At 57.3% G+C, this 23,470-nt stretch overlaps 2 protein-coding genes across 9 annotated transcripts in view; both read right to left on the bottom strand.

The window, feature by feature from the left end:
- Positions 1-3,880, bottom strand: part of TTYH3 (tweety family member 3) — a 28,339-nt gene extending 24,459 nt beyond the window's left edge. Inside the window, exon 1 of one of the 2 annotated variants that reach the window (XM_019757542.3) lies at positions 3,543-3,880. In XM_019757542.3, coding sequence (XP_019613101.3) covers positions 3,543-3,665 — 123 coding nt within the window. In that variant the 5' untranslated portion in view covers positions 3,666-3,880. The remainder of the gene's footprint in view (positions 1-3,542) is intronic. The other variant, XM_019757543.3, reaches the window with a different exon arrangement.
- Positions 3,881-16,853: 12,973 nt separating this feature from the next.
- IQCE (IQ motif containing E) overlaps positions 16,854-23,470 on the bottom strand; it is a 36,408-nt gene continuing 29,791 nt past the window's right edge. For 4 of the 7 annotated variants that reach the window (XM_074313990.2, XM_074313992.2, XM_074313993.2 and 1 more), the window contains 5 exons: positions 22,374-22,484; positions 21,749-21,876; positions 20,658-20,758; positions 19,413-19,526; positions 16,854-17,949 (listed from right to left, as the gene is read on the bottom strand). In XM_074313990.2, the coding sequence (XP_074170091.2) occupies positions 17,771-17,949; positions 19,413-19,526; positions 20,658-20,758; positions 21,749-21,876; positions 22,374-22,484 (633 nt within the window). In that variant the 3' untranslated portion in view covers positions 16,854-17,770. The remainder of the gene's footprint in view (positions 17,950-19,412; positions 19,527-20,657; positions 20,759-21,748; positions 21,877-22,373; positions 22,485-23,470) is intronic. The other 3 variants (XM_074313989.2, XR_012489932.2, XR_016021408.1) reach the window with 3 other exon arrangements.

The raw sequence follows: 23,470 nt of genomic DNA, 5'->3' as shown, positions 1-23,470 counted from the left end.
TGGGCAAACCTGAAGCAAATGCATCTGATGTGGAAGGTGGGCAAGTGTGCTCAGTGCATGCCAGGCTCTAGGCAGGTCTCTGCCCTCTGGGCACTCATAGCCTGGCTTGCAGCATCCATGGAGGGCAAGTAGCATCTCCTCCAGAAAGCCTTCCCTGACCACTGGGCTCCCACAGGCCCTGTGCCGACCCCAGCACAGCACTACACCAGGCCATCACTGTTTTCCTCCATCAGCTTGCAGCATCCAGAACCCCTGAACTGGTGGAGACACTGAGCAAGAATGAGAGAGACTGAGGGCAGAGAAAGTATGACCTCTGCTGGGCTGTGGGGAGCCTTGAAACGGGGGAGTCATGAAGGGCTGGTAGGGGTAGAGGGAGTAGATCCCCCAAGTGAAGCCCAGAGAGGAAGATGGACCCACCCAAGGTCACACAGGTAGCAGACAACAGCTAGGGTCCAGGCCCGGCACTCCGCTCTCAAGCACCCACACTCCAGCCTGAAGAGAAGGCTCTGGGACCTCCGCCCACAGCCAGGTCACGCCCAACAGTCCCTGTGGAGCACAGATTGGCCTCAGACCACCTCAGGTCCCCAGTCACCAGGCCCAGCCCACCAGCTCAGCTGTCAACCACCAGGGAGTCTCCTCCCCTCTTTGGGCCTGCAATCCCTCCCCCATAAAACCAGAGACCCCCCCCCCCCTCAGGTGCTCTGTGTTCAGGAAGCTCCAAGCATGCTGGCAATGGCCCAGCCCCAGGGGAGCCAGACCAACAGCCCCTCTTGGCATGCAGGTGGAGGGCAGAGCAGCCTGGGCAGCCTGCAGAAGCCCCCTACTTCCTTCCAGCCCCTCCCACACAGATGCCATCAGCCCCACAGAACCTGCAGTGCACCCCCTCCCAGTCTGTCCATTCAGCAAACATCACGGGCCCCCCACCAAGAGATGGGTGCCATGGCCAGGGAGGCCTCCTCTCTACAATGGAGGCCTTGGGAAGCTGGGAGCCTGAGACCCTCAGTTCCAAGAGAAATTTCCTTTAGGAAATGAAATCCCACCTTCGCTCTTGCAGAGGCTCCAAAGCCCCCTGTCAGACCAGCCAGCCTCCAGGAGCCCTCAGAACAGTCCCATCTGCTCCTAATCCTGCAGTCACATCCTCTGCAGGGGACCGGCTGGGAGGGGGGGCTAGGAAGCCTCCGACCACCCCACCCCCGGGCTGACAGGGGACGAGGCCCGACCACCTCCTACTGTGTGACTCTGATCCCCAGTTTGCTAATCTGTAGGATAGAGACAGTCGTCCTTACCTCCCAGGCTTGTGTGAGAAAGGGCTAGTGACAGAGGTCCCCACACAGCACCCCAAAACAGGGCCAGCCACGGGGCTTCCAGTGGGTTTCACCAGGGCTCTCAACAGTGGGTGGTGGGGGCAGGACATTGCAAAGAAGGACAAAGGCTGGTCTCCTCTGCCACATGTGCCCCCACTCCTGCCCCAGCTTTCCCCTGGACTGCACAGGAGGTAGAAGCCCCCACCCCAGCTGGGCCTAGTCCACATGGCGGGAGGGGTGTTTCAGACCCTGCTGCCCAACTTGGGGCTGGACACAGACAGGCTCCCAGGCCAGTGGGGGGCCCTGGTCAGGAGAATGAGCCCACCACCCAGCAGGGCGGGGGCTGCAGCCTCCCCACAGCTACGAATGCTCCACCGGGGGCGGCAGGAAGGGGCCCTAGGCCACGGCCCACGCCAGCCCATCACCCACCCCGCCAGGAAGGGAGCTCCCTCTGCTGTACACCCACATGGAGCAGGAGCCTGGAGCCCTCCATCCTCATCAAGACCCCGCAGAGAAGTCGCGCCTAACCAGGTTCCGGCATAAGGCAATGAAAGCTCAGCGAGGTCGAGGTCTGCCCCAAAGCACCAGCACAGAGGGCAGAGGCAGGACGCATGCCCAGGTCTGGCTCACCCCACAGCCTGCAGCCAGGAGGAGAGGTGGCGGGGGATGGAGACAGGCTGGTTTCCACACCGTGAATTATTCAGTGGCTAAGTCTGCTCCTCGGAGGGAGGCAGGAGAGAGAGTGAGTCAGAGCCTTCCCACAGCGGAGGAGGGAACAGTGCTCATGGAGGCGGCGGGCAGAAACCGGGGTCCTCCCAGGGGCAAGGGCCCTTCAGGAGGCCAGGCTGTGCTGAGGGAGGTCTGGGCTTCACTCTCCACCACATGTCCTGGAATCCCAGCTGGGGGACCCATGGGAGGACAGGCACCACAGAGGGCAGGAGAGAGGCAGCCAGTCCAAGCATGGTTGGCAGCATGGGCAGGTGGCAGCCCACGGGACAGCAGGAACGCTCTGTGTGGGTCACAGACACCCTGAATCTGTTCCCTGAGAAGTGGCAGGGAACTTCCTCAAGTAAAGGCCAGCTTCCTGGACTGTGGATGCAGAGCCCCAGGGGACAGACATGGCAGAGCCAGCACACCACGCTTCTGGGCAGCATAGAAGTGCTGCCCCACACTGGTCACCCCCCAGGGCTGGGCTTCCAGAACGTGGGTGTTAGGTTTTATAAAATCCTGCTATCTCTGGGCACACCTGGGCCAATCTCTTGACCCCTTTCTAATTTTCTCAGACACAGGTTAGCAAGGCTTGGGGAGCAGGTAGCCCATGAGCACCGAGGCTGGGAGCCTGGGGCTTCCCTGCAGAGCTGGGGCGTCCACGGCATGGCATCCTCACCGCCTGCTTCCATTCCTCCTCCACAGATAAGGGAGGCCATGTGTGACACAGTCCACAGAACACCGGATTCCCAGGCAATCCTGACAAGCAAAGTCCTTCCTACCCCATCCCGGGGCTCTGCAATGATTGCCAGATAGACGCCCAGAGATGTTCCGAGTGACCAGGCACCCAGGTCACGAGGCCGCTGGATTCTGAATCCCCACGCAGGAAGGAAATGCCCACAGCCTGGTCCTTTGCCCCACATTCAAAAGGCAGTGGCTCAGCAACAGGGGGGGCACTGGGGTTTGGCATGACCCCAAGCTGAGGGCTCCAGTGGGAGAGCCTGGTCACTTGGGGAGAGGGCTGCAAAGGGCCCTGCCACCCCCTGGCTCAGCCCCTTTCAAGCCTTCCAGACTGAGGCCCATCTTGCGTGTCTGTGGCCAGGCCTCCTGCCTCAGGGGCTACTGGCAGCCACTCCTGGCAGGCCAGGTGTCACCACAGCCTACACTGCACCGATCGAACGCACATTCCACAGCCCCGCTGCCCAGCAGGTCTCAGAGCCGTGGGGTCCTATGGGTAGGCGGCTGTGCCAGGCAATAGCCCCTCCGTGATGGACAGGGGCCTGGGCGGGAGCTGGCAGCTGGCGAGGGGGGCTCCACGGAGGGGGGGAGGCGGCTCCACGGAATCCCAGAAAACAGGGCCTTGGTGACACCGGAAGAGAAGGCTAGAATCTGCAGGGGCGGCGGACCTCTGATAGGGGAGTGGGGGGTCCACAGACTCTGGAAACAGAGACTCATGACCCAGGAGGAGACCCTCGAGAGGGAGGGGGCCGTGACCCGGGGCCCTGACCCCTGACCCAGGGCCCGCGTCACCTGCTGGTAGTCGGTGTCCTCGGGCCGGAACTGGCTGCTGGTGGTCTCCCAGCGCAGGTCCAAGTGCGGCAGCCGGTGCAGGAGGTTCACCCACCAGGGCGCCGCGTAGCTGACCCCGGCCATGGCGGGCCGGCCCTCGGGCGCGCGGCCGCGGCGGGGCTCCTCACTGCACTGGGCGCCGTGTTCAGGGGCCGGCCGACCCCGGCCTGGACGCCCGCATAGCCTGCGCGCTCCTGGGCCCGGCCCGGCCCGGCTCGGCCCGGCTCGGCTGCGCTCGGCTCCGCTCGGCCGCCCGCGCCCGCCGCCTCTTTGTTCGCCGCCGCCACCGCATCCGCGCGCCCCCGCCCGCCGCCCGCCGCCCCGCCTCCGTGCTACCATTGGCCCGCCGCCCGGAGGCCCCGCCCCCCTCCAGCTCCGACCCCGCTCCCCCGTCGCCATTGGCGCGCTGGGAGAGGCTCCGCCCGCCTGGGACTCCAACCTCCGGCCGAAGGGCACCTGGCGGGGGAGGAACTTAAGACCCGCTAGCCCGGCCGTCGGGGGTCGTTCACTCGACGCACCCGACTGTGGTCTCCCCATCAGCAAATGGGGACGGGGTCCGGAACGCTGGCTGCATGTCTGGCTGCGCTTCACTCGGGCCCTCTCTCGTTGGTTCGACCATTGCACGTTCATAGAGCTTCTGCTGGGGTCGGCCTGGAGGGGCACGGCTGGCCATGGCGTCCAGCAAGGGACCGAGTGGCCTGACTATAAAATAAGGATGAACTGGATTAAGAGCCTGGCTTGGTTATCTAGCGCTGTGTGATCTTGAGCAAGTTACTTAACCTCTCTGTGCATTGTCCTCGTCTGTAAAATGGAAGTATTGATACCATGAGTGTGACGTGCTGTAAACAGCAAAGTATGACCCAGTACGAGCGTGTAAGGGGACAGGAGGGTAGATTCAATCCTTTTGGGGAAGGTTGTGTCTTTTGTCAAGACCTAAGAGAAAAACAGTGGCCTGTCCTGGCATTCTCAGGCCTGGAAATTACGGCAACTGCCAGGGAGGGCTGAGTACAGGCTGTGGAGCCACACAGCCACACTTTCTAATGGGGCATCTTCGTGCCTGTTAAAGTGGAGCTGGGAACCCAAAAACACAGGAGGCTGTAAGTGGTTGGCTCCTGGTGCACCCCTCTCTGCACCCCAGGGTCAGCAGGTGCGTCCTCTTGGCTCTGGCTCGTCACCACTTTGGTTGGAGGCTCTACAGATGGAGCAACTGAGGCCCAGGTCCTGCCATCACTCAGGAGGCATGAGATCACCACCCAAGCTGGGAACCAGGTTCTAGCCTCATGCTGTTGGCCAGAGAGGATGACCAGAAATAGGGCACCAGTGGCCCAAGAAGTCAGGACTTGTCTGCAAGGCTGACTACTGGCCAGGGCACCAAGGGATATGCCTTCTGTGACTCAGGGGGTGACTCAGGAGGAGGGGGTGATGGGGAAACGGCTCATCCTCTCCTGGCTGAGGAGGCAGCCCCAGGCTGTGATAGGAACTTCAGCATCCTACCCCCTCTACCATGGAGGACTGGCAGGTCCCAGTGCTGCTGGCCTTCGAGGGCAGGAAGGCCGACCCTAGCTGTCACCAGCTGAGAGCCCTGAGCCAGGTGCCTCTTGAATGCCCCATCCCCACAATCTCCTCCAGCCCCCAGCCGGGTTCCCACATCACAGAAGTTTGGAGAGGGATTAAGGCTCAGAAATGGAGAAACTTGCCCCTAATCCACACATTCAAGTGACAAACAGATGGGTCTCAGTTCCCTTTATTTTAAATGGGCCTGAAAATTGTCCCACCTCCTGGGGCGTCGTGTGGTCAAGGCTGTGTGTGGAAAGCCAAGGCGTGTGGCCACTCCATCTGTGGGCAGCATCCTCGCTCTACCCAGATCTTCCCCTTTCTTTTCCTTTCACATTAACTGTCCCATATCCATCACAGGTCGTCTGTGAGCTTTACCCTTATCATGGCTTACAGTGAGAGTCACACTTAGCTCACAGGAATGTGAGGATTTAAAATAACATGACACAGCTGTACTATTCACACTAACCCAAAGGTGGAGACAAGCCGAGCGTCCCTCCGCTGATGAACAGAGAAACAAACGATGGTCCAGCCACACGGTGCAATATTACTCAGCTGTGAAAAGGAGTGTGCACTGACAGGTGCTACAACATGGATGAGCCTCAAAAGCACGATGCTGAGTGAGAGAAGCAGACACAGAAAGCCACATATCGTTTGATTCCACGAATATGAAGTGGCTAGAACAGGCAAAGCCTTAGAGACAGGAAGTAGATGAGTGGTAGCCCGGGGCTGGGGGAGGGGAGTGGGGAGACTGCTTAGCGAGTATGGGGTTTCTGTTCTGGGTGATGAGATAGCGATGAGGGCAGCACAGTCATCGTGAATGTGCTAAATGCCACTGAATTGTACACTTACAAATGGTTACAATAGTTACGTGCATTACTCCATACGCTCAAAATATGACTACATGTGAACGGCCTCCCTCTGTGTCTTCCTCCCTGTCTCCCTGCAATGAAGTGAGTGAAGTGCAGGGATGAGAAAGTCTCAGCACTGAGCTCTGAGTTCCTTGGAAGCATCTGGTAGAAGCATCTGGAATGGAGGGGGAGGGCAGGCCAGGCCAGTCACTCCCCAGGGTCCATCTCCCAGGCCAGGAAGGTGGCTGGGTTGAGGCCCCTGCATGGTTGCCCCAAGACCTCCGGGCACCTGGAGAAAAGCCAGGCAGGGGCTGGGTCCCCAGACGCTGGGGCGGAAGCCAGAACAATGGAATCCCCTGTGTTTGGATCCCATCCAAAGAGGTTCATATTTTCCATGGAGATAGAGCTCATGAGAAAGCTGGAGGCCGGGTTTCCCTGACGCCCGCTGAGATGTGGCTGCACAGCCAGCCAGCCCAGTGCCTGCTCACCACTGACACCTGGCTCGTGGGTCCTGGCCACAGGAAAACCACGACGCACTGCTTTCCAGCTGGCCACAGTGAAATTGGCCCTGTGGCTCCGGAGGCTGGGAGAGATGCCAGCCAGCGTGGTGCCCAAGAGGTCCACAGAGCACGCCAAACCCAGAGCCAGCCAGAATGCGATGTGAGCAGCCTCACTTTCTTGGAGTCACCTAGCAAGTAGACCCGCTTCTCCAGAGAGCCCCTGGAAACGGCAAATCAGCGGGGATGGCCTCTGAGTGACCAAGGATACTGTTGTAAGTCCCAGCACACAAGCAAACGCTCTCGCTCAGAACCTCCTTACTCTTACTTGACACACAATACTGATAAGACTGGTCTCTGGGTCCCAGCCCAGTGCAGATCAATACGAGCCTTGAGGGAGGTAGAGCCAAGGCTGAAACGAAAGGAGATTGGCACTAGATAAAAAGGAATCACAGAGACACCCTGCCCCCATGTGGGGCAGTTTTGCCCTCGTCCCTGCCCATCTGCCCAGCCCAACTTAGCAGCTAGGTTTCACTGTGATGAGCATTATGCCAAAAGTGATGGGACCTGGGGCGCAGCTCAGGCTTTGCCCACCAATTACAAGCTCTTTGGGAACGCATACTACCTTCGGGGATCTTAGGGCTCACTTAGCCCAGCTTCCCCATTTTACAGCTGGGGACACAGAGGCTCCAAACCACAGTCCTGACTCGTCGGGAAAGCAGGAAGCCCTGTTCAGTTCTTACCCAAGGGCAGAGACTGTGTATGAGCACAGACATTTGCACAAACACACCAGACTCCAGGCTGATCTTACAGCCCCGAAGGGAACCATCACTACCCTTACTTTACAGACTCGTCCAGGGTCCCGAGCTGGGAGGCTGGACAGCGTCGCCCTCACAGCAAGCACCATGGGGCACTGTGTGGTGAGCATGTGGTCTTTGCAGTCAGCCTCAGGGAGGAGAGCTATGTCGCATCCGATAGGCACGTCTTTGTTGGCATGGGGCTGGCCACACCAGAGACCAGCTATGGGATTTAGGATGGGTGCTCTGGGTCACATGACATTAGTTGGCTAGTAACCACGGGGGCCATCGACGAATCAATCAATTGTGCGTACAGAATGGAATCCCGATAAAAACCGTGGACACCCAAGCTGGAGTGAAAATCCGGTTGGTGACATTCCATGCATTTTGTCACACATCAATGCCAGAGCATCACACATCCTTCTCATTTGGACCCCCTGAGACTCTGCCCCTGCATCTTTTCCTTTGGCTGATTTTAATCTGTATCCTTTGCTGTAATACACCATAGCTGTGACTATATCAGCTTTCAGTGAGTTGAGTCCTTCTAGCAAATTATCAAAACTAAGGGTGGTTTTGGGAACTCTCCAAACTGGCGGTTGGTTTCAGAAGCGAGGCATGTCTTGGGGAATGCCCTCAGACTTTTGGCTCCCTCCAGGGGGCCACAGTGCCCTTTCATGCCCAGAGTCCGCCGTCTCCTGGAGTCACGCATGCGCCTGCAGTCATGTGGCAGCTTGTGGTCTTGTGTTCCACTTACTACTGCTCCATTGGCCAAAGCCGTCATGGGCAAGCGCAGAGACAGCGGGTGGGATGGAAAAAGGCACGGATACAGGGAGGTGTGGATACAGGGCTGTGGCTGTGACAATCCTGATTCAGCAGACTTCCAGAATGGGGAAAGATTTCTTAACGTTCTGGGCTTTCAAAGGATGTTCTTTGGTCAGCCAGTCAATCCCCTTCCTCCCTGGTGGGCACAGGGGAGGGGCTGGAGGTGGGCAGCTGGGAGACGGGGGCACAGAGGCTGCAGACCTCCTGGCATCCTCAGGGCCCATCCGTGTTGGTGACAAAGGCCCGTGGGGCAGCTGTTGGAGGATGGACTGCCAGTCGCGCTGCCCCTGCACCTGGGGAGAGAAGCCACCTTTCTTCGACCTTCAGAAGCAGGCCTGGGCACGGCAGGGACAGACCCTCACTTCCTCTCCTCTACCCTGCCAGCTGCTCTGGGCTTGGGCTGCCTTTCCCAGAGTAGAGACCCTGGACCAGGCAGCTTTCCAAGCCCCGGTCTCCCCGTCTGCAGAGGGAGGAGTCATACTTCCCTCCATGGTAGGTGCCAGGACTATGCTGGGAAGGGGGTGTTCACAGCTGTAAGCCAGCTTCCTGCCCGTCCTGTAACTTGTCCCCATGTAGCCTGCCCAAGTCCCCTTGGGGGGCTGTCACTCACCCCACAGCCACAATGTCTCCACCTTGCCTGGGTAGAGGCCGATCACTGCCTCCCCATGTGGGGGCCCTGGGTTCTCAGACTCAAAACTGGGCTCGGATAAACCTCACACAGGCAGCTTCACAGGTGTGTGTGTAGGGGTGGGGGGTCCAGGGAGGCAGGATAAGCCAGCGTCTCCCTCCCCAGGATGGGCTGCCTCTCCCAGGAATCCCCGGATTCCTACTGCTCGCTCCCCTTGGCTCCTGAGGGAAATGTCATCCCACCCTCCTCAAGGTTGCCAGGAGCATGGGCATGAAGGGCTGCGTCCTCAGCCGTGAGTTTCTCCTCAGCTCCTTGGTCTCTGCAAGGGAACCTGACCTGCCATTCCTCTGCTGGCCCCTCCCAGGCTCCCAGGGCCTCAGGACCAAGTCCAAGTTCACCCACATCTGCCCTCTCCACCCAGTCTCTCCCAGAGGTGATGGGCAGGCAGGGGTCAGGAAAGAAGCAAAGTGGAGACTTCCGGAAGCCAAGCCATGACGGTGCTATCACGGCAGGGCCCTTGGTGGGTGCTCCATGGGTGTTTCTAGAACTCTCTTACAGAGTTCCCCTGGCTGGGAGAGGCCCGCCATAGCTACCAGCTCACAGTCACCCAGACACAGCCATCATCACTCCCTTGTTTACAGATGGGGAAACTGAGGCTTGCCCCAGCTCACCGGCCAGGATGGGCTGGCTGGGGCCCTCAGCCCAGGGACCCTTTCCTCCCCAGATAGCCCAGATGGCTCTGCAGAGTTGGCGGGGGGCATGGGGGAGCAGAAGACCCACCATGCTACCTCCCCGTCTGCCCAGGGCTGAGGTCCCAGCTCTGTGGGCACACTCGGCTCTGCAGACGCCCTCCACCTTCCTGCTTCACCAGGGGCCCCAGAATGCACTGGGCTCACTGAGGAGGGATGAGTGGGGATGCCCCCCACCCGAGGCTGCTCTCCTTCTCGTGGCCAGGAGCTGGCCGGCCCCCCCTTCCAGGGCCCTGGGGTGCCTTGAGCGTTCTATTAGCTGCTGGGTGGCTGGCAGGGGGCTGGCTCCACTGGGCTCCAGTGGGCACCAGGGGACAGGCAGCACTCACAGGGCTCTTCACTGGCCTGTGAGCCATGGGCACCAGCCACTCCTCCCCCCCAGCTGCCAGTGGGTCCTTCCACCTCTGAAACGCCAATCTGATCCTACTCTTCTCCTGCCAGCAGCCTTCCCTGTTCCCACTGCTGCCAGGGTGAACCAGACGCCTCAGCGGAATGTGCAAACCCCCCACACGGCCTCTCCTTCCCTCCTGAGACCTGTGGGCCCCAGACTCCGTGCCATCCCTGGGGGTGGGGACTAATGGTCGGACAGGAAGACCCCACCGCCCCACCCGCTCAGTCCCAGCCCCGATTTCCCTCCTCTGGGGGGCAGGGACAGCGTGTTCCTGAGCCCCTGGCCACTGCCCCCCGGTGCTTGGTGCCCCTGGGCCTCTCCTGCCTAGACCCTTGCCACCTTGGCAGGGAGCACTCAGGCCGAGGCCCCCTGGGGTCCCCCCCACCTGGCAGGTGGATGTTTCCGTGGGTGAAGGAATTCACTCGTCTGCAGGAGCTCAGCCTAGGGGGGAGACGGACTCACAAATAGATGACATAAACCTTGGGACCATCATGCACAAATGCCTTCGCCCTCAGTGCCTGGTACACAGCAGACGTGCAGTAAATGTTAAAAAAGACGAAATGAACTCATTTTGTGAGCACACAAAGAAAAGAAGGGCTGATCCCAGAGCTTTTCAGTAGTGAGGCCATGTGGGCTGGCTTGCTGAAAGGACATTCCTGGCAGGGGAACAGCTTGTGCAAGGGGCCAGCTGGAGGTGGGGAAGGCCTGGTGTTTCTGGAAAGGGCTGCAGTGGTTGGTGGTCGCTGGTCAGGCTGTGTGTGCTGGAGGGGACGGCTGGGGTCAGGGCAGGCCAGGGGCCAAGCTGGGGCGCGCAGGAAATCCAAGTGCTATGTGGAACCTATGAGTTTGCTGAGCAAGGGGAGAAGGTGTGTGCTCAGGTTACAGTGGTTCTTAAGCAAGGACCACAGCAGCAGGGTGGGAAGCAAGGACCGAAAGGCCTGCCTCTGGAGTCAGGGCTGCCAGGAGGGGAATGAGAAACAAACAGGGAGAGTGCTGGTCGGCCCACTGGACCTATCTCCTCTTCTTCCTTAGTCGCAGAACCTCCCACTTTTATCGAGTCTATGGCCACCTAGAATAAAAGGCAACATTTTTACGCTCCCTTGCAGCTGGATGTGCAAGTGACTACGTTCTAACCAATGGGATACAAGAGGAAGTGTCCTCAGGTGAGGGGACATCCACCCCCCATCCCTTCCTGCTGGCTGGAATGTGCATGTTGTGACTGGAGCTCAGCAGCCATTCTGTACCATGAAGCCTTGTTCAGAAGAATGGAACAGTAAGAGCACAAGCCTTTGAAAACTGTGGGAGCACCGTGCCTTTGCCATACTGTTTCCCTCGGGACTTTGGAAATCTCTAACTAGTCTGGGTTACTGTTATTTGGGGTGTTCTTGTACTCCAGCCAGTCCTAAACCTGACAAATGGAGAGATGGGAAGAACTCAGATGCTGAGGACGCTACTGAGACAGAATAGACAGAACTTGGTTCCTAATTTGCTGGGAAGACGGTGGGGAGGGGAGAAAGCGGTGCCAAGGCCGCCTCCGGGAGCCTACCTTGAGAGGCTGGTGGAAGCCTTTGCTCAACATGTATCACACGCTTTCTGTGAGCCGGAGACTGTTTGCTATGGAAGCATACAGGTGACTCACATGACCACTTTCTTCTAGGAGCTCATGGTCCAGCAGAGGAGTGACGACACAAGGGACAAGCTCTGATGGAGAGAGGTGAACACTCAGCCCTTCATTTATCCATTCTGCACAGTTACTGAGCACCTGCCGTGTACCAGGCACTGTGCTAGGTCTTGGGACCAGCAATGAGCATCACAAACCAGCGGGAGCTGAACTCAGGGAGTCTGACGGGGCAGTGAGACGACCGTCTGCAGTCCCAGTACCATGAAAACAGGACACAGGAGACAGAGGGTCTAAGAGACACAGCTGACGGCAGACAGACCACTCAGCTCGTCAGAACCACTGAGGGGACAGAAGACATCTCAGCACAGGCCCTTGTGCTGTAGGACTTGAGTGGGAACCAGCAACACAAACTTGCGGTGGAAACTGCGAGCACAGCTGTCGGAAATCCCTCCAGGCTCCCCTCTCTTCTGTTACGTTCAAGTGAGATTAAATGTAATATTTAAAATCGAAATAGCATGTACTTGTCTCTTTTCACATCGTCATACAATTATTTCTGGTAGTATTTACCTCCTCTCTTCCACCTGTATGTAAACTCAAACAGAGGCGTCTGCAACATTAACCGAATATCCACAGTGGGATTTCTAGGTAAAGGGATGGTGGATGACGTGTGACTGCTCTCTACTTTTCTATTTTTGAAATAATGTGTTACATGTGAAGGAAGTGGTCTGAGGGGCAGGATCCTGGTGAGGTGGGAGGGAGGGTGGGAGTGGGGGCGCCGAAGCCTCAAGTCAGGGGTGTTTCAGGGGCTGGGAACAGGATGGAGGCATGGGAGGGGGGAGCCAGGCCTTTGCTTCACTCTGGGACAGTTCAAATACAAGAGCAGGGTTTCTCCACAGTGATCCCTTGGGAAAGAGGGCGCTGCCTTCCACGCGAGTCCTCGCACAGTGCCTCGTACCACGGCTCTCAGGTGACAGCCACAGTTGGGAGAGAGGCCTGGAAGCCAGAAGCAATGCTGATGGAGACTATGGGCCAGAATCAGCTGAAAAACGGAACTGCGTTCGCCCTTTCTCCAGGACTAGAGTTTCAGACTCACCTCACGTTGGGTGTCACTGTGACTCACCCTTTGGAAAACCACGTATAAATGCCGCAGTGCTAACTGTACAGTCGGGACACACACACCCAGGGCGGGCCCCAGCAGAACCTGACGTGTACCGTCCTCGGTACTTGGGAAGACACGCTTCCTAAGACAGCATATCCTAGATGGAGTTTTATATCACTGATGACTCGCAAACAAAGTAGCTGGAAGTCAGGTTACATGCATTGGATGATTCAAAATGGGGCAACATAGACGCTGATGTGAACTCAGAAAACATAAAATATATATGCAATTTAAAATTTGTGTGCGTCAGCAGGAGCAGCGCCTTGGGGCACACACGCCCCTGCCACACCGCCCTCCCTGGGTGCCTGGGAGGAGAAAGCAACCACACAGGCTCCCTGACTGGCAGCCCGAGGTCTTGGCACACCTCGGGCCCTGTCCTTTGAATCCCAGGCTTTCTGGGGCTTAATTAGCAAACAGCTCAGGGACACCCCTCACCCTATTCAGAAAGGACACGGCACCGTGGAGACTTCCCGCAGATCCCTCAGGCAGCCACCTCTAGTGGAGCCTTCACTCTGGGAGGCTGGGCTCCCAGGATATTAATGGAACATGCTGGCCACAGGCCATTAGCTGGCACCCAAGCCAGGAACCGTGGACTTACTGCTCGTGCCCATTACTCGTGCTCTAAACCCCACAGCAGTGCTAAAAGGAACCAGGGATTCGGATTCTGACTACCCCCCCCCCCCGGGGGTAACTCAGATACCAGTTTTTAAGGAGGCTGACATGCTCTTTGCAGACCAAGCTGGGTGCTTTTTTTTTTTTTTTAATTGGGGAAGGGGAACAGGACTTTATTGGGGAACAGTGTGCTCTTCTAGGACTTTTCTCCAAGTCAAATTGTTGTCCTTTCAATCTTAGTTGTGGAGGGTTCTGTTCAGCTTCAAGTTGTTCTTTCAGTCTTAGTTGTGGAGGGCGCAGCTCAGCTCCAGGTCCAGTTGCCGTTTTCTAGTTGCAGGGGGCACAGCCCACCATCCTTTGCGGGAGTTGAGCCGGCAACCTTGTGGTTGAGAGGACGCATTCCAACCAACTGAGCCATCCGGGAGCTCAGCGGCAGCTCAGCTCAAGGTGCCGTGTTCAATTTTAGTTGCAGGGGGCGCTGCCCACCATCCCTTGCAGGAGTCGAGGAATTGAACTGGCAACCTTGTGGTTGAGAGGACGTACTCCCACCAACTGAGCCATCCAGGAGGCAGCTCAGCTCAAGGTGCCGTGTTCAATCTTAGTTGCAGGGGGCGCTGCCCACCATCCCTTGCGGGACTCAAGGAATCGAACTGGCAATCTTGTGGTTGAGAGGATGTGCTCCAACCAACTGAGCCATCCGGGAGCTCAGCGGCAGCTCAGCTCAAGGTGCCGTGTTCAATCTTAGTTGCAGGGGGCGGAGCCCACCATCCCTTGTGGGACTCGAGGAATTGAACTGGCCCATGTGGGAATCGAACCGGCAGCCTTTAGAGTTAGGAGCATGGAGTTCTAACCGCCTGAGCCACCGGGCCGGCCCTCGGTGCTGCTTTTACACCGAGTTCCCAGAGCACTGCAAACCAGTGGCAGAAATGTGTGTGCATGGATGTGTCCGACACCTACTTCTCTATTTACATGCTACGTACACCTTCCATCCGGCATTCGTTTTGCTGAGTGGAGGCCCAAGGTTGGACCTTACCCGATTCTCCTCTAGCCAGCTCCGGCTGAGACGCCCCCCAAGCACTGTGTCTCTGCTCCTGGACCCCAGCCTCACAGAACTTGTGCTGGGCTTGTGCTGAGGCGTCTGATTCACCCTCCTCTGCAGCGTCACACTCCATAAGGCCCCACAGCCCCCTGTATTTCAGTCTTCCAATGAAGCACTTGCCAGCATGACACGCGGTGATCAGACTGCAAAGATGGGCTCAGGCAAATGCTGGAGCCAAAAACAGGTCACAGATTCTACCCAGAACTTAAGGGGCGGGCAAGCAGCCACGTACAAACAAAGCCACAGACACACCTTATTCCATGCAAAATGTTGGAAAACGCACTTTCCTATAATAGCAAATACTGGATAGAGCAGAAAATAGATTTCCTAGAAATCAACTTTTTTTTTTTTTTGTCACTGGCATCTGTGTTTGATTCCTAAGTAAATTATTCCTCCCCTGTTCCTTACATGAAAATTAAATAGAATTTGGGGGAATATGTTCCCCCAAAAAACACACACATATTTTTGTTTCCTGATGCTCAAGTCCTCACTCACACAAAGGAAGAGAAATTCGAGGGACGAGGTGTCACTAGATGCTGGCTACAAACTGAGGCCTGAGCCACCATGAAGCAAACTGCCAGGAGCCCAGGAAAGCGGGGTTCAGGAAAACGGATGAACTGACCTGTGCGCGGCGTGACAGTGACTCACAGCTGGCAGTGACTAAGTGACGAGTTTATGGGCTCTTTTATAACAAAGGCCAGGGATGAGCAGTGGGGACACCTTGTCCCTCCCCGAAGGCTCATGTACGAATGCTGTTCGGTTAGAACACTTCTAAATGCAGACCACTCCTCCCTCTCCTGAACCACCTGGGGGTTTCGGGGTTCAACTTCCAGACGCTGCCCTTTTTCTGGCAGTGATCGGCTGCTCTTAGCCCTCGGGGACCGGGCAGGCGTGTGCGCCAATTCCCCGGTCCTCCCTGGGCCACAGGAGAGCAGACACTGCTTCCAAAACTGCAGGAGGTTTTGAATGAGCTTAGGTGGGTTCTAATGGGACCTCACTTCATTCAGATCTTGCAGGCTTGTGGGCTTTCTGCAGAGTGTTCATTTCTTAGCCAGGAGGCCAAGCTCTGCGCTCGTCTCGGTGGAGCTGAGCTAGGTGGGCCTACCTTTCCTAATGCCAGGGTGAAGGTTTCTGGTCTGACAGCTGAGAGCACAGCCCTCACTTCCTCCTCAGGCAACAAAACAGACGTTCAGCAGACAGCACAGCCAGCGCTGAGGCCGGGCCCTATCTGTAGTGAGTCCCTCCTCACCACGCACATGGGCCAGCAAACCAAAGCCCTGCTTTGTCCCCCTCAGCCCGCTGCCCATCGGAGGCCTGGGGCCCTGCGGACGGGCTGTTCTGCCTGCGCCCCGCCCCTCCTCCCACCCTGGGGACATCTCCCAGCTCTCCGGCTCACACTCCACAGACGCCTGCAGACAGCTCCCTGTGCACCAGCTGCACCTGGCCTGCCCCATGACCACCCTCACATCTGCCGCAGCCTCTTCCTGCTCGTGTCTGGGGAGACCTGTGGTCTCCTGGGCCCATGTCTGTGTCCGAGGGTGGCGGGGCCGCCGCACTGCCTGGATTCACATGTGATTGGCACGCCTTCAGAAAGGTGACACAAGTCTGCTCCTGTCCTGGGTGAAAGGAGCAGCATCCTATGAAGGCCCCATGGACAGGACACATCGGCCTCCTGTGGGGCTCGAGGGGGCAGTGCCCCTGAAGCCCGTGGACAGCACCTCCTCTGGAGGGAAGAGTGGGTGGCAAAGCCCCACCAGCCTGTCAGGAGCTGGCAGCTCGCGAGCCCTTCCTCCCAGGGGCCGAGTCCAGCAGAGCTGGCCCACAGGTGTGGCGCTGCACCCCGCCACAGCCCAGCCAGGCCCCGATTACACGGTACTGCTAGTTTAGGGTATTTGGGGTGGAGACAGGGTGTGCTCGCAGAGCTGGGCCACCTACATGGCTGCGAAACAAACAGCTTTGCTGCTGTTAAGTTCAAGGTGACGTGCAGGAGCTGTACTGAACATCAAGGCAGAGCGAACCACACGAGCCTCTCCACCCAGAGCACAGGGCCTGTGCCTTGGGGGCACTTAACGCCTGAGGTCATGGTCTCTTTCTCCTGGGTCACTTTCACTGGTTCAGCCTTCCCAGGGATGTCAGTCCTGCTACCGCCTGAAGCTCTGCCCCCAGGCTCACCCACAGGGCCCCTGGCAGACCCCATGCCCCAGCTCAGCCTCACCTGGGAGGCCTGAGTGCAGCATGGGACCAGTCTGGCAGGCACAGTGGAAGGTGGTCTCTCTAGGCCCATGCCCCACTCCTGCCCTTCCCTGCACCACTGCCCCCTAGAACCCCAGGCAAGCCCCGGGCCTTGCAAGCACGCCTGGCACTGGGCATTCTCCAGGGAACAAATGCCGTGTATGAGGGTCACAGAGCCACAGGGCAGGCTGTCCCTGCAAAGGGCATGGCACACCGGACATCGGCTGGAGTCAGGGCTTGAGGTACGTCATTTGCTGAGGTAGCTTCAGGACTGTTTGCTTTTAATCGGTCAGCAGCGGACCCAGGGTCACGGCCCAGGAAAATATCCACAATGCTCAGGGGCACATTCTCGGACAACTCAGGTCCACGCGTTCCTCTTGCCCTTCTCAGCTCTGCTCGCTAGCCTGGTCCCTACAGGTCCTGGTGCACGAACCGGACCTGGATGCCACATACAGCTTGCCCCCAGCCCCCTCCTGAGCAAGGCCTTGCCCTTCAGGCCCAGGCGGGGCGCCCAGATGGTGCTGTGTCCCTCCAGGACCCATCACCCAGAGCTCCTGGCTGGGAACAGTGACGCAGAAATGCCCGCCTGACGATGAGGGGCGGGAGGAGCAGCTGGGGTGCTGTCCGGGGTTGCCTGGCTCCTATGGACCGTTAGCTCTGAGCCCAGCACCCAGAGCAGGATGGGTCAGGTCACCTGAGGACAGACCCAGTAGATGACACAAGGCACGGGTGAGCAACGAATTCAGCCAAATCAGTCTAGTGGGGGAAAGAAGGGCGTAAGAAAACTGATTTGGCAGCTCACAGACCAAATAGATTAAACCAGCCAGGCCCCAGGGCTCCATTTTCTTCCAGGTCAAGGCCAAGGTGGCCTGTCAGTTGCTGTAATAATGTGGCGTGGCAGGGCTCCCTCGCTGCCCTCCAATTGCGGGAGACATGTCTGTGTGGCACTGAAACCACCATGTGAGCTGCAGCTGGAGATGAGGGGATGATATGACCACCCTTCCTCCCCAAAGACAAGGTGAAGGCACCCAGGACTCCTAACCAAACAAGCAGCATGGACGAGGAAGCCGGGGGCAGATGCGGAGGTGGCAAGCAGGCAGTGTTCTTTCCCTAACAAGACAAACTGCTTTCCCATTTCAGGTGTTCTGTCTTCCCGAGAGGGCTTTGTCCTCTGAACCTAACCTTCCCCCGACAGCCCATCAGCACATGAACCGCACCCATAGTGACCTAGGCTGGGGGGGGCATTTTTCTTCACGGGCAGCGATGGAGCGATGACAACTTCATCAGAGTCATCAGAGTTGACGTCTTCCGCATGTGGAGGCACCACGGGCTGCAGTCCCGAGGGAGGGGACTCGGCTGAAATGAACCAGAGAGAAGGAGAGCGGTCACACCAACTGCCCAGGGCCGGGCCCAATTTCAGGGCTTCCTGTTATGGATGCTGTGCCCCTCACCTCTTCCCTGGCAGGCAGGCCCAAGGTCATACCCCAAAGCAGTAGGCACAGACCTTCAGAAGCGGCTTCACACCAGCCACAAAATCTCTCTCACTACTTCTTAGTCACACCTACCTCTCCAGTCTCCATGCTCAGCTCTGAACAGTTTGGCCATTTCCAAAAAGCAAAACACCTGCCAAAGGTGAGGATTCGCCAGCTCCGAAGGGACTCATGTCTGCGGTAGGAGTTCTCTGAGTCGTCCTCATAGCAGGGTCCCGGGGGGCTAGGCACACTTGGCGGCAGCTGAATTCTGTGCCAGTGGCCACCAGCTTCCTTGTGAGAACACACCCACCCCAGGTGGGGGAGGCACGACCCAACCAATGGCCACTTGTGAGCTTTCAAGCTGTTTCACCACTCGGACCATTTCTGCTCCTTTCTCCCAGCACAGCTAACCTGTTCCCATCCTCAAGTCTACACTAGAATGAGATGCCACCTACAGACTGCATGGGGAAGGGTGACCCCACATGCCTCTTTGGACCTGGGGCGAGGGATGTGAGATACGGGTCCTCACCACTAGCAGCCCCGGAGAAGGGCCTGGCTCTTACTGTTTCATAAAACAAAAGAAAAAAACTAACCAACCAATGATGTGAGATAAAAAAGGGAAGGAAATTTACTCAGTGCTGCAGGTACTATAACTGCATTGGCTTTTTTTCTGTAACTTTCAAGAAAATTAATATTAAAGTGCAACTCTATGACATTAAAGACATCAGTTTTCAAGGTTATCTTCAGGGTTTTTTTTTTCTTTGAAAACATTTTACAGTCAGATCAAACCAGGGCTTGCTTTGCACTCTCACATGCACCCGTTTCTGGGGGTGAACACAAGGGAACGTGCTGTGCGGCTGCGATTGCAGACGAGGGCGAAGCTGAGCTTTAAAATTACACATTTAACCAGAGGAGAGAAGGGCAGCATCACGAACACATTAGCCCTGATCCAAGAATCGAAAGGCTGCCAAATGTAGCAGCTGGTGAGATGGGCACGGGAATGGGTTTTCAGAGAAGAATGTAAAGCCTGTGGGGAGTCTGGAAGTTCCAGCAGGGCCCCTCTGGCTTTGGGGCTTTGCACATCTTTCCTTTGAGTCCCAGAGCTGAGCTTTATAAACGGAGGTTCTGGAGAGACTATCAAAGCTCAAAGCTTGCTAGCTCTGGCAGAGCTGGAAAAAGTGACCGACGTGGATAAAACGCCATGGTGACCTCCAGGGAAGATGAGGCGTAACCTTAGTGTGTGCAGGTTCTCCCAGAATCACCCCGCCAGGCCAAGGGCACTGGCCAGCGGCCGCCCTCCTTCCTGCACTGTGACCCCTCACTACGGCCCCCATGCCTCCCACTCACCAGGGCAGGGCCACAGGGCTGCCGGCACCCCGGACCCCCTTGGGGTTTCGTCCTCGTCCTCAGGAGCTGGTCCCTCCACCGTGTCCTCACTGCTCACTTCACTGTCTTCAGTATCTGAAACGACATGCAAACTTGAAGCAGGCGGCCTACAGAGGCGGTGTTACCGACGGACAGGGCCTGTCACATCCCCTCACTTTGCTACCCTAGCATTTTTTGGTTCAAAAAACCTGCTTCCAGGTGATCATTAAACAATATATACAAACGTCGAATCATTATGTTGTACACCTGAAACTAATATAATGTTATATTGTCAAATACAGCTCAAAAACCCCCAAACAGCCTGCTTCCTTTTGGAGATTTTCCTTGATCTGACGCTCGGCTCCCTACCTGCCTCGACCTGCTCTGGTTCCATCTTTGCGACCTAAGAACTCAGTACAGAAAAGCCTTTCGCAGGAAACTCCACACAAGTCTTGTGACACCAGCAGCCTGCACGGCACATTCACAAACGAGACCACAAGGCCACACGGTCATCTTCAGTACTATAGTAATAACTAGCCAAGCCAGCAGCCACGTGGTCTCCTCAGTACAAGGAGCAAAGGATCTGAAGGACAGTCACAGAATCATAGCTTTGGGGACTGAAAGCAACCCCCAAGCTGACTCCCCAGGTCTCTGCCTCCCAGGTGAGGCGCTAAGGCCAAGCTGGTCAGGAGTCGGCAGAGGCTGGGACCACGACCGGTGCAGCCCCGGTCATGCCAGTTTCTCCACCGACTGCTTTTGGACCTTAATAAAGCAGAAAAGGAATACGGGCAAAGTTTTGCTTAAAAAACTAGCCAGCAGGGAAAATATTGGCCCAGGGAAGGGAACCACCTACGCCAATAGGAGCTGAGAATAAAGTCAAGACACAGAAGCCATGAAGGTCCAATGTGTGGCCTGTAGGTGACTGTGGGGTTACACTAATGTCACTGACACCGTAATTGTCTCCAGCCTGCGAGCTCCAGGGAGTCTCTTGACGCACCTTCTGTTTCCCTACAACCCAAAGGATGAGGGACAAAGCTGTCACAGGGAGGCTGAGTCGAGGTGTCTCCCGCTGAAGGCATTACTTAGTTTGCAGGAGGCCACAGTTGGTACCAGCCCCTCACATGCGCTCACACGTCCCATGCTTCCGGGATGGTGGCAGCTCGTTTGGCTTAAACCTCAGAGGGCCAGCTGCCCCTCACACTAAAATCCAAAATGAAATGAAATTACCAGAAGCTGCAGGGAGGGGTGGCGAGGAGGGCTCGCTGCGTGCGGCTGGAGCAGACCTCCTCCTAGCAGGAGCCGCACTGGGGGTTCTTTGCCCGGTAGCCCTGGGGAAGAGAGTGACTCTAGTGATCCCGCCCGAAAGCCCTGAGACTGACAACTGGGCTCCCAGGTCTCCTGGGGCAGTGGCCCAGGTGGAGTGACCAGCTGAGCCCGGGGCCTCAGGCATGGCCTATCAATCTCCTCGGGGCACTTGCCCAAGTCAGGCCTCAGATGCCTCCCCACCCCCCGTTGTCCCTCGGCCGCCCTGTCCCAGCAGAAGTGCTCACAGCCACGTGCAGCTCTCCACCTCCTGGCCCTGGCTGACTGCCCCAGGGATGGACCCCTGACCACGGCCTATGGAACCAGGACCCTGTGGTTCTGACTTGGGCTTGCTGTGCTTCTGCAGGGAGAAGCTAGACCTAACAGCCACGGTGGCTGCCACTGTCTGCCATGTAGGCTGAGAAACAGAAGTCTGTGGAGGCAAGAGAGGGGCAGAGGCTGGCGTGCAGAGCGACACCCGCGGGGGCCGGGAGGGGAGCCAGAGCCTCCTAGGGCAGCAGACGCTGTCTCTGTCCACTGCAGGCTCACAGTAGCCCTGCCCTCACGCCTGACACGGTCTCTAGGCCTCACTGTAAATCCCACCCTTGGCCTGAGTTGACTGAAATGGGTTCCAAGTGTTTGCAGCCCAGAGAACCCTGACTAACCCAGCAGACCTAGCAGGAGCGAGCGTGTCACTGTCGAGGGCTGCTGGTCACGCCGCCTGAGCACTGGGACCACGTCACACATCTATTTAGAAAGGGGCTGTGTGTGTGCGAGGACAAGCCGACTGACGTCTACAAAGTGATGGTCTGAGGACCACACAGCATCCAGCCCTTCTTGCTCCCTCCCATAGGGTAAGAGCTTGTGGCCCACCACACCCCAGGGCACTGGGTTCTCACAAGGTACAGCCTGCTCTGCTGACACACCAAGGTCCCGGCTCCCACACCCTGCACCTGGGTGCCGTCTGCACCGGCATCTCCGACACAGGACACAGGTGGGCCTGTCAGTCAGCTTACCTGTGCCTGATGTGTGCCAGGTGTGCCCGGAAGATGGCCTGGATGATGGTAATGGCCTCCTCTTGCCCTGGGTCGCCCTCGGCCTGGACTACGGGGCTCAGGGGGCAGGGTGAGGGGCAGCTCTGCAGCTGAACGACAGAGGAGGAGAGCCGTTTGAGAAGCCCTGCCCACTCTCCACTGGGGCATGGCCGTCACCTGGCCCTCAGGCAGCCAGGTAAGGGCATAGTTCCGTTTCAGGTGGCTCATCTCATTACTAACTACTTAGTCAGCATTTTCCTGATTGTATGTTCTTAATTCTTAGACTCTAGAGTCTTCAAATGACCGTCTTGTGGTTTGCACAGAGGAGGGGGGCTGACAGAGAAAGCTCATATCTTTATTTTGAACTTTACATCTTAATTGCAAGATGGACATGCTACTTGATATCCTGGCACCGTAAAGCAAGCAGGCCCCTGAGGTTAAGTCTACCCAGGCCGTGCACCAACACACTGCTTTGTGACCTGAAGGTGCCACAAGTGGGAAGGGTAGTGGGCACACCCACAGGGCAGGCGTGAAGACGAAGACCGAGAAGGAGAAATTGGGGCAACTGTGAGGACTTGGGCTGGGTCCCGCCCTGCTGGAGGGTTACCTGGCTGGGGAGGCTGGGCACGCTGGCAGATTCTGAACCACACACCTTGCTTGATAATAGCTTCACCCGCGCTCGGTGTCCCCTGAAAGCTGCCTGCAGCACAGTAGCCGCCTGGCAGGGAAAGAGGAGAGAGAGAAACGGATGTTAATTTCCCAGGAAGGCGGCAGGCAGGTACAGATTAGGGGAGATTCCAGAGGGAAAAGCTCTGGCAGCAGAGAAAATGACTTCCCTTACTACCGCACGACCACAGAGAACTAAAGAACCTCTCACTCACGCAGACCCTCCGGCAGCGAGAAACATGCCAGTCCTCCAGGGAGGGAAGGCACAGAAGCCCGGTAAACTGAGTCTTGGAACACAGAGGAATCACGTGTTAAACGCCATTGGGTTCAACTGCTAACATTAGTCCCTGTTTTACACATACTTAGGTCTTCGTATTGGCAGAGTCTCTTCTATTTCACACACGTCTTCTAAAGTCAGGCAGGGTAGTGCGTGGCCTCAGACTGTCACACAGGACTTACTCATCCTTTGACCTTCATCTTAAATGATTTGCTTAAGAACTACACATGGCTCCAAAAATCAATGCTCTGGGTTTCAGGGCAGCACTTCTGTTTGAATGACCCTGCCTCTAGCCATGGTTGAGAAAATCACAGCTGGACAAAGGACCTGAGCTGTCGTAATGCTTCAGGAGAACAACACACAGGCACACCAGGTCCTGAGGGGACACGCATTTTCTCAGAGGTCTAGATGCCCCCAAATTCCAGTCACAGGAAACCCTCTGTGTTCTCGAAGGAACACGACATGAAGGCAGAGGAAATGACATAAACACGAGATTCAGAGAAAAGTACAACGAAGGAAGCAACAACACACCCATTATTAAGGACAAAAGAACCCACTAACGCACTGAGTATTGGCACTGACCCAGGAGGTCCACGCCTGCACGACAGACAGTAGGGCGACTGCAGCAGCTGACACGGTACCAGCGGCAGCACGACACAGGGTGCCGTCCTCCTTCAGGCCACACACAGGCTCATGCTGTCAACTGGGCACTCCCGACAGCCCTGCCTGCAGGTCTTACCATCAACCTGACCTCAGAGATA

The sequence above is a fragment of the Rhinolophus sinicus genome, chromosome 5 (assembly GCF_057876585.1).
Source record: "Rhinolophus sinicus isolate RSI-liver-muscle chromosome 5, RSI-T2T, whole genome shotgun sequence".
Lineage (NCBI taxonomy): Eukaryota > Metazoa > Chordata > Mammalia > Chiroptera > Rhinolophidae > Rhinolophus > Rhinolophus sinicus.
The sequence above is the reverse complement of the archived record's forward strand: the minus strand, read 5'-3'. Positions and strand labels throughout refer to the sequence as shown.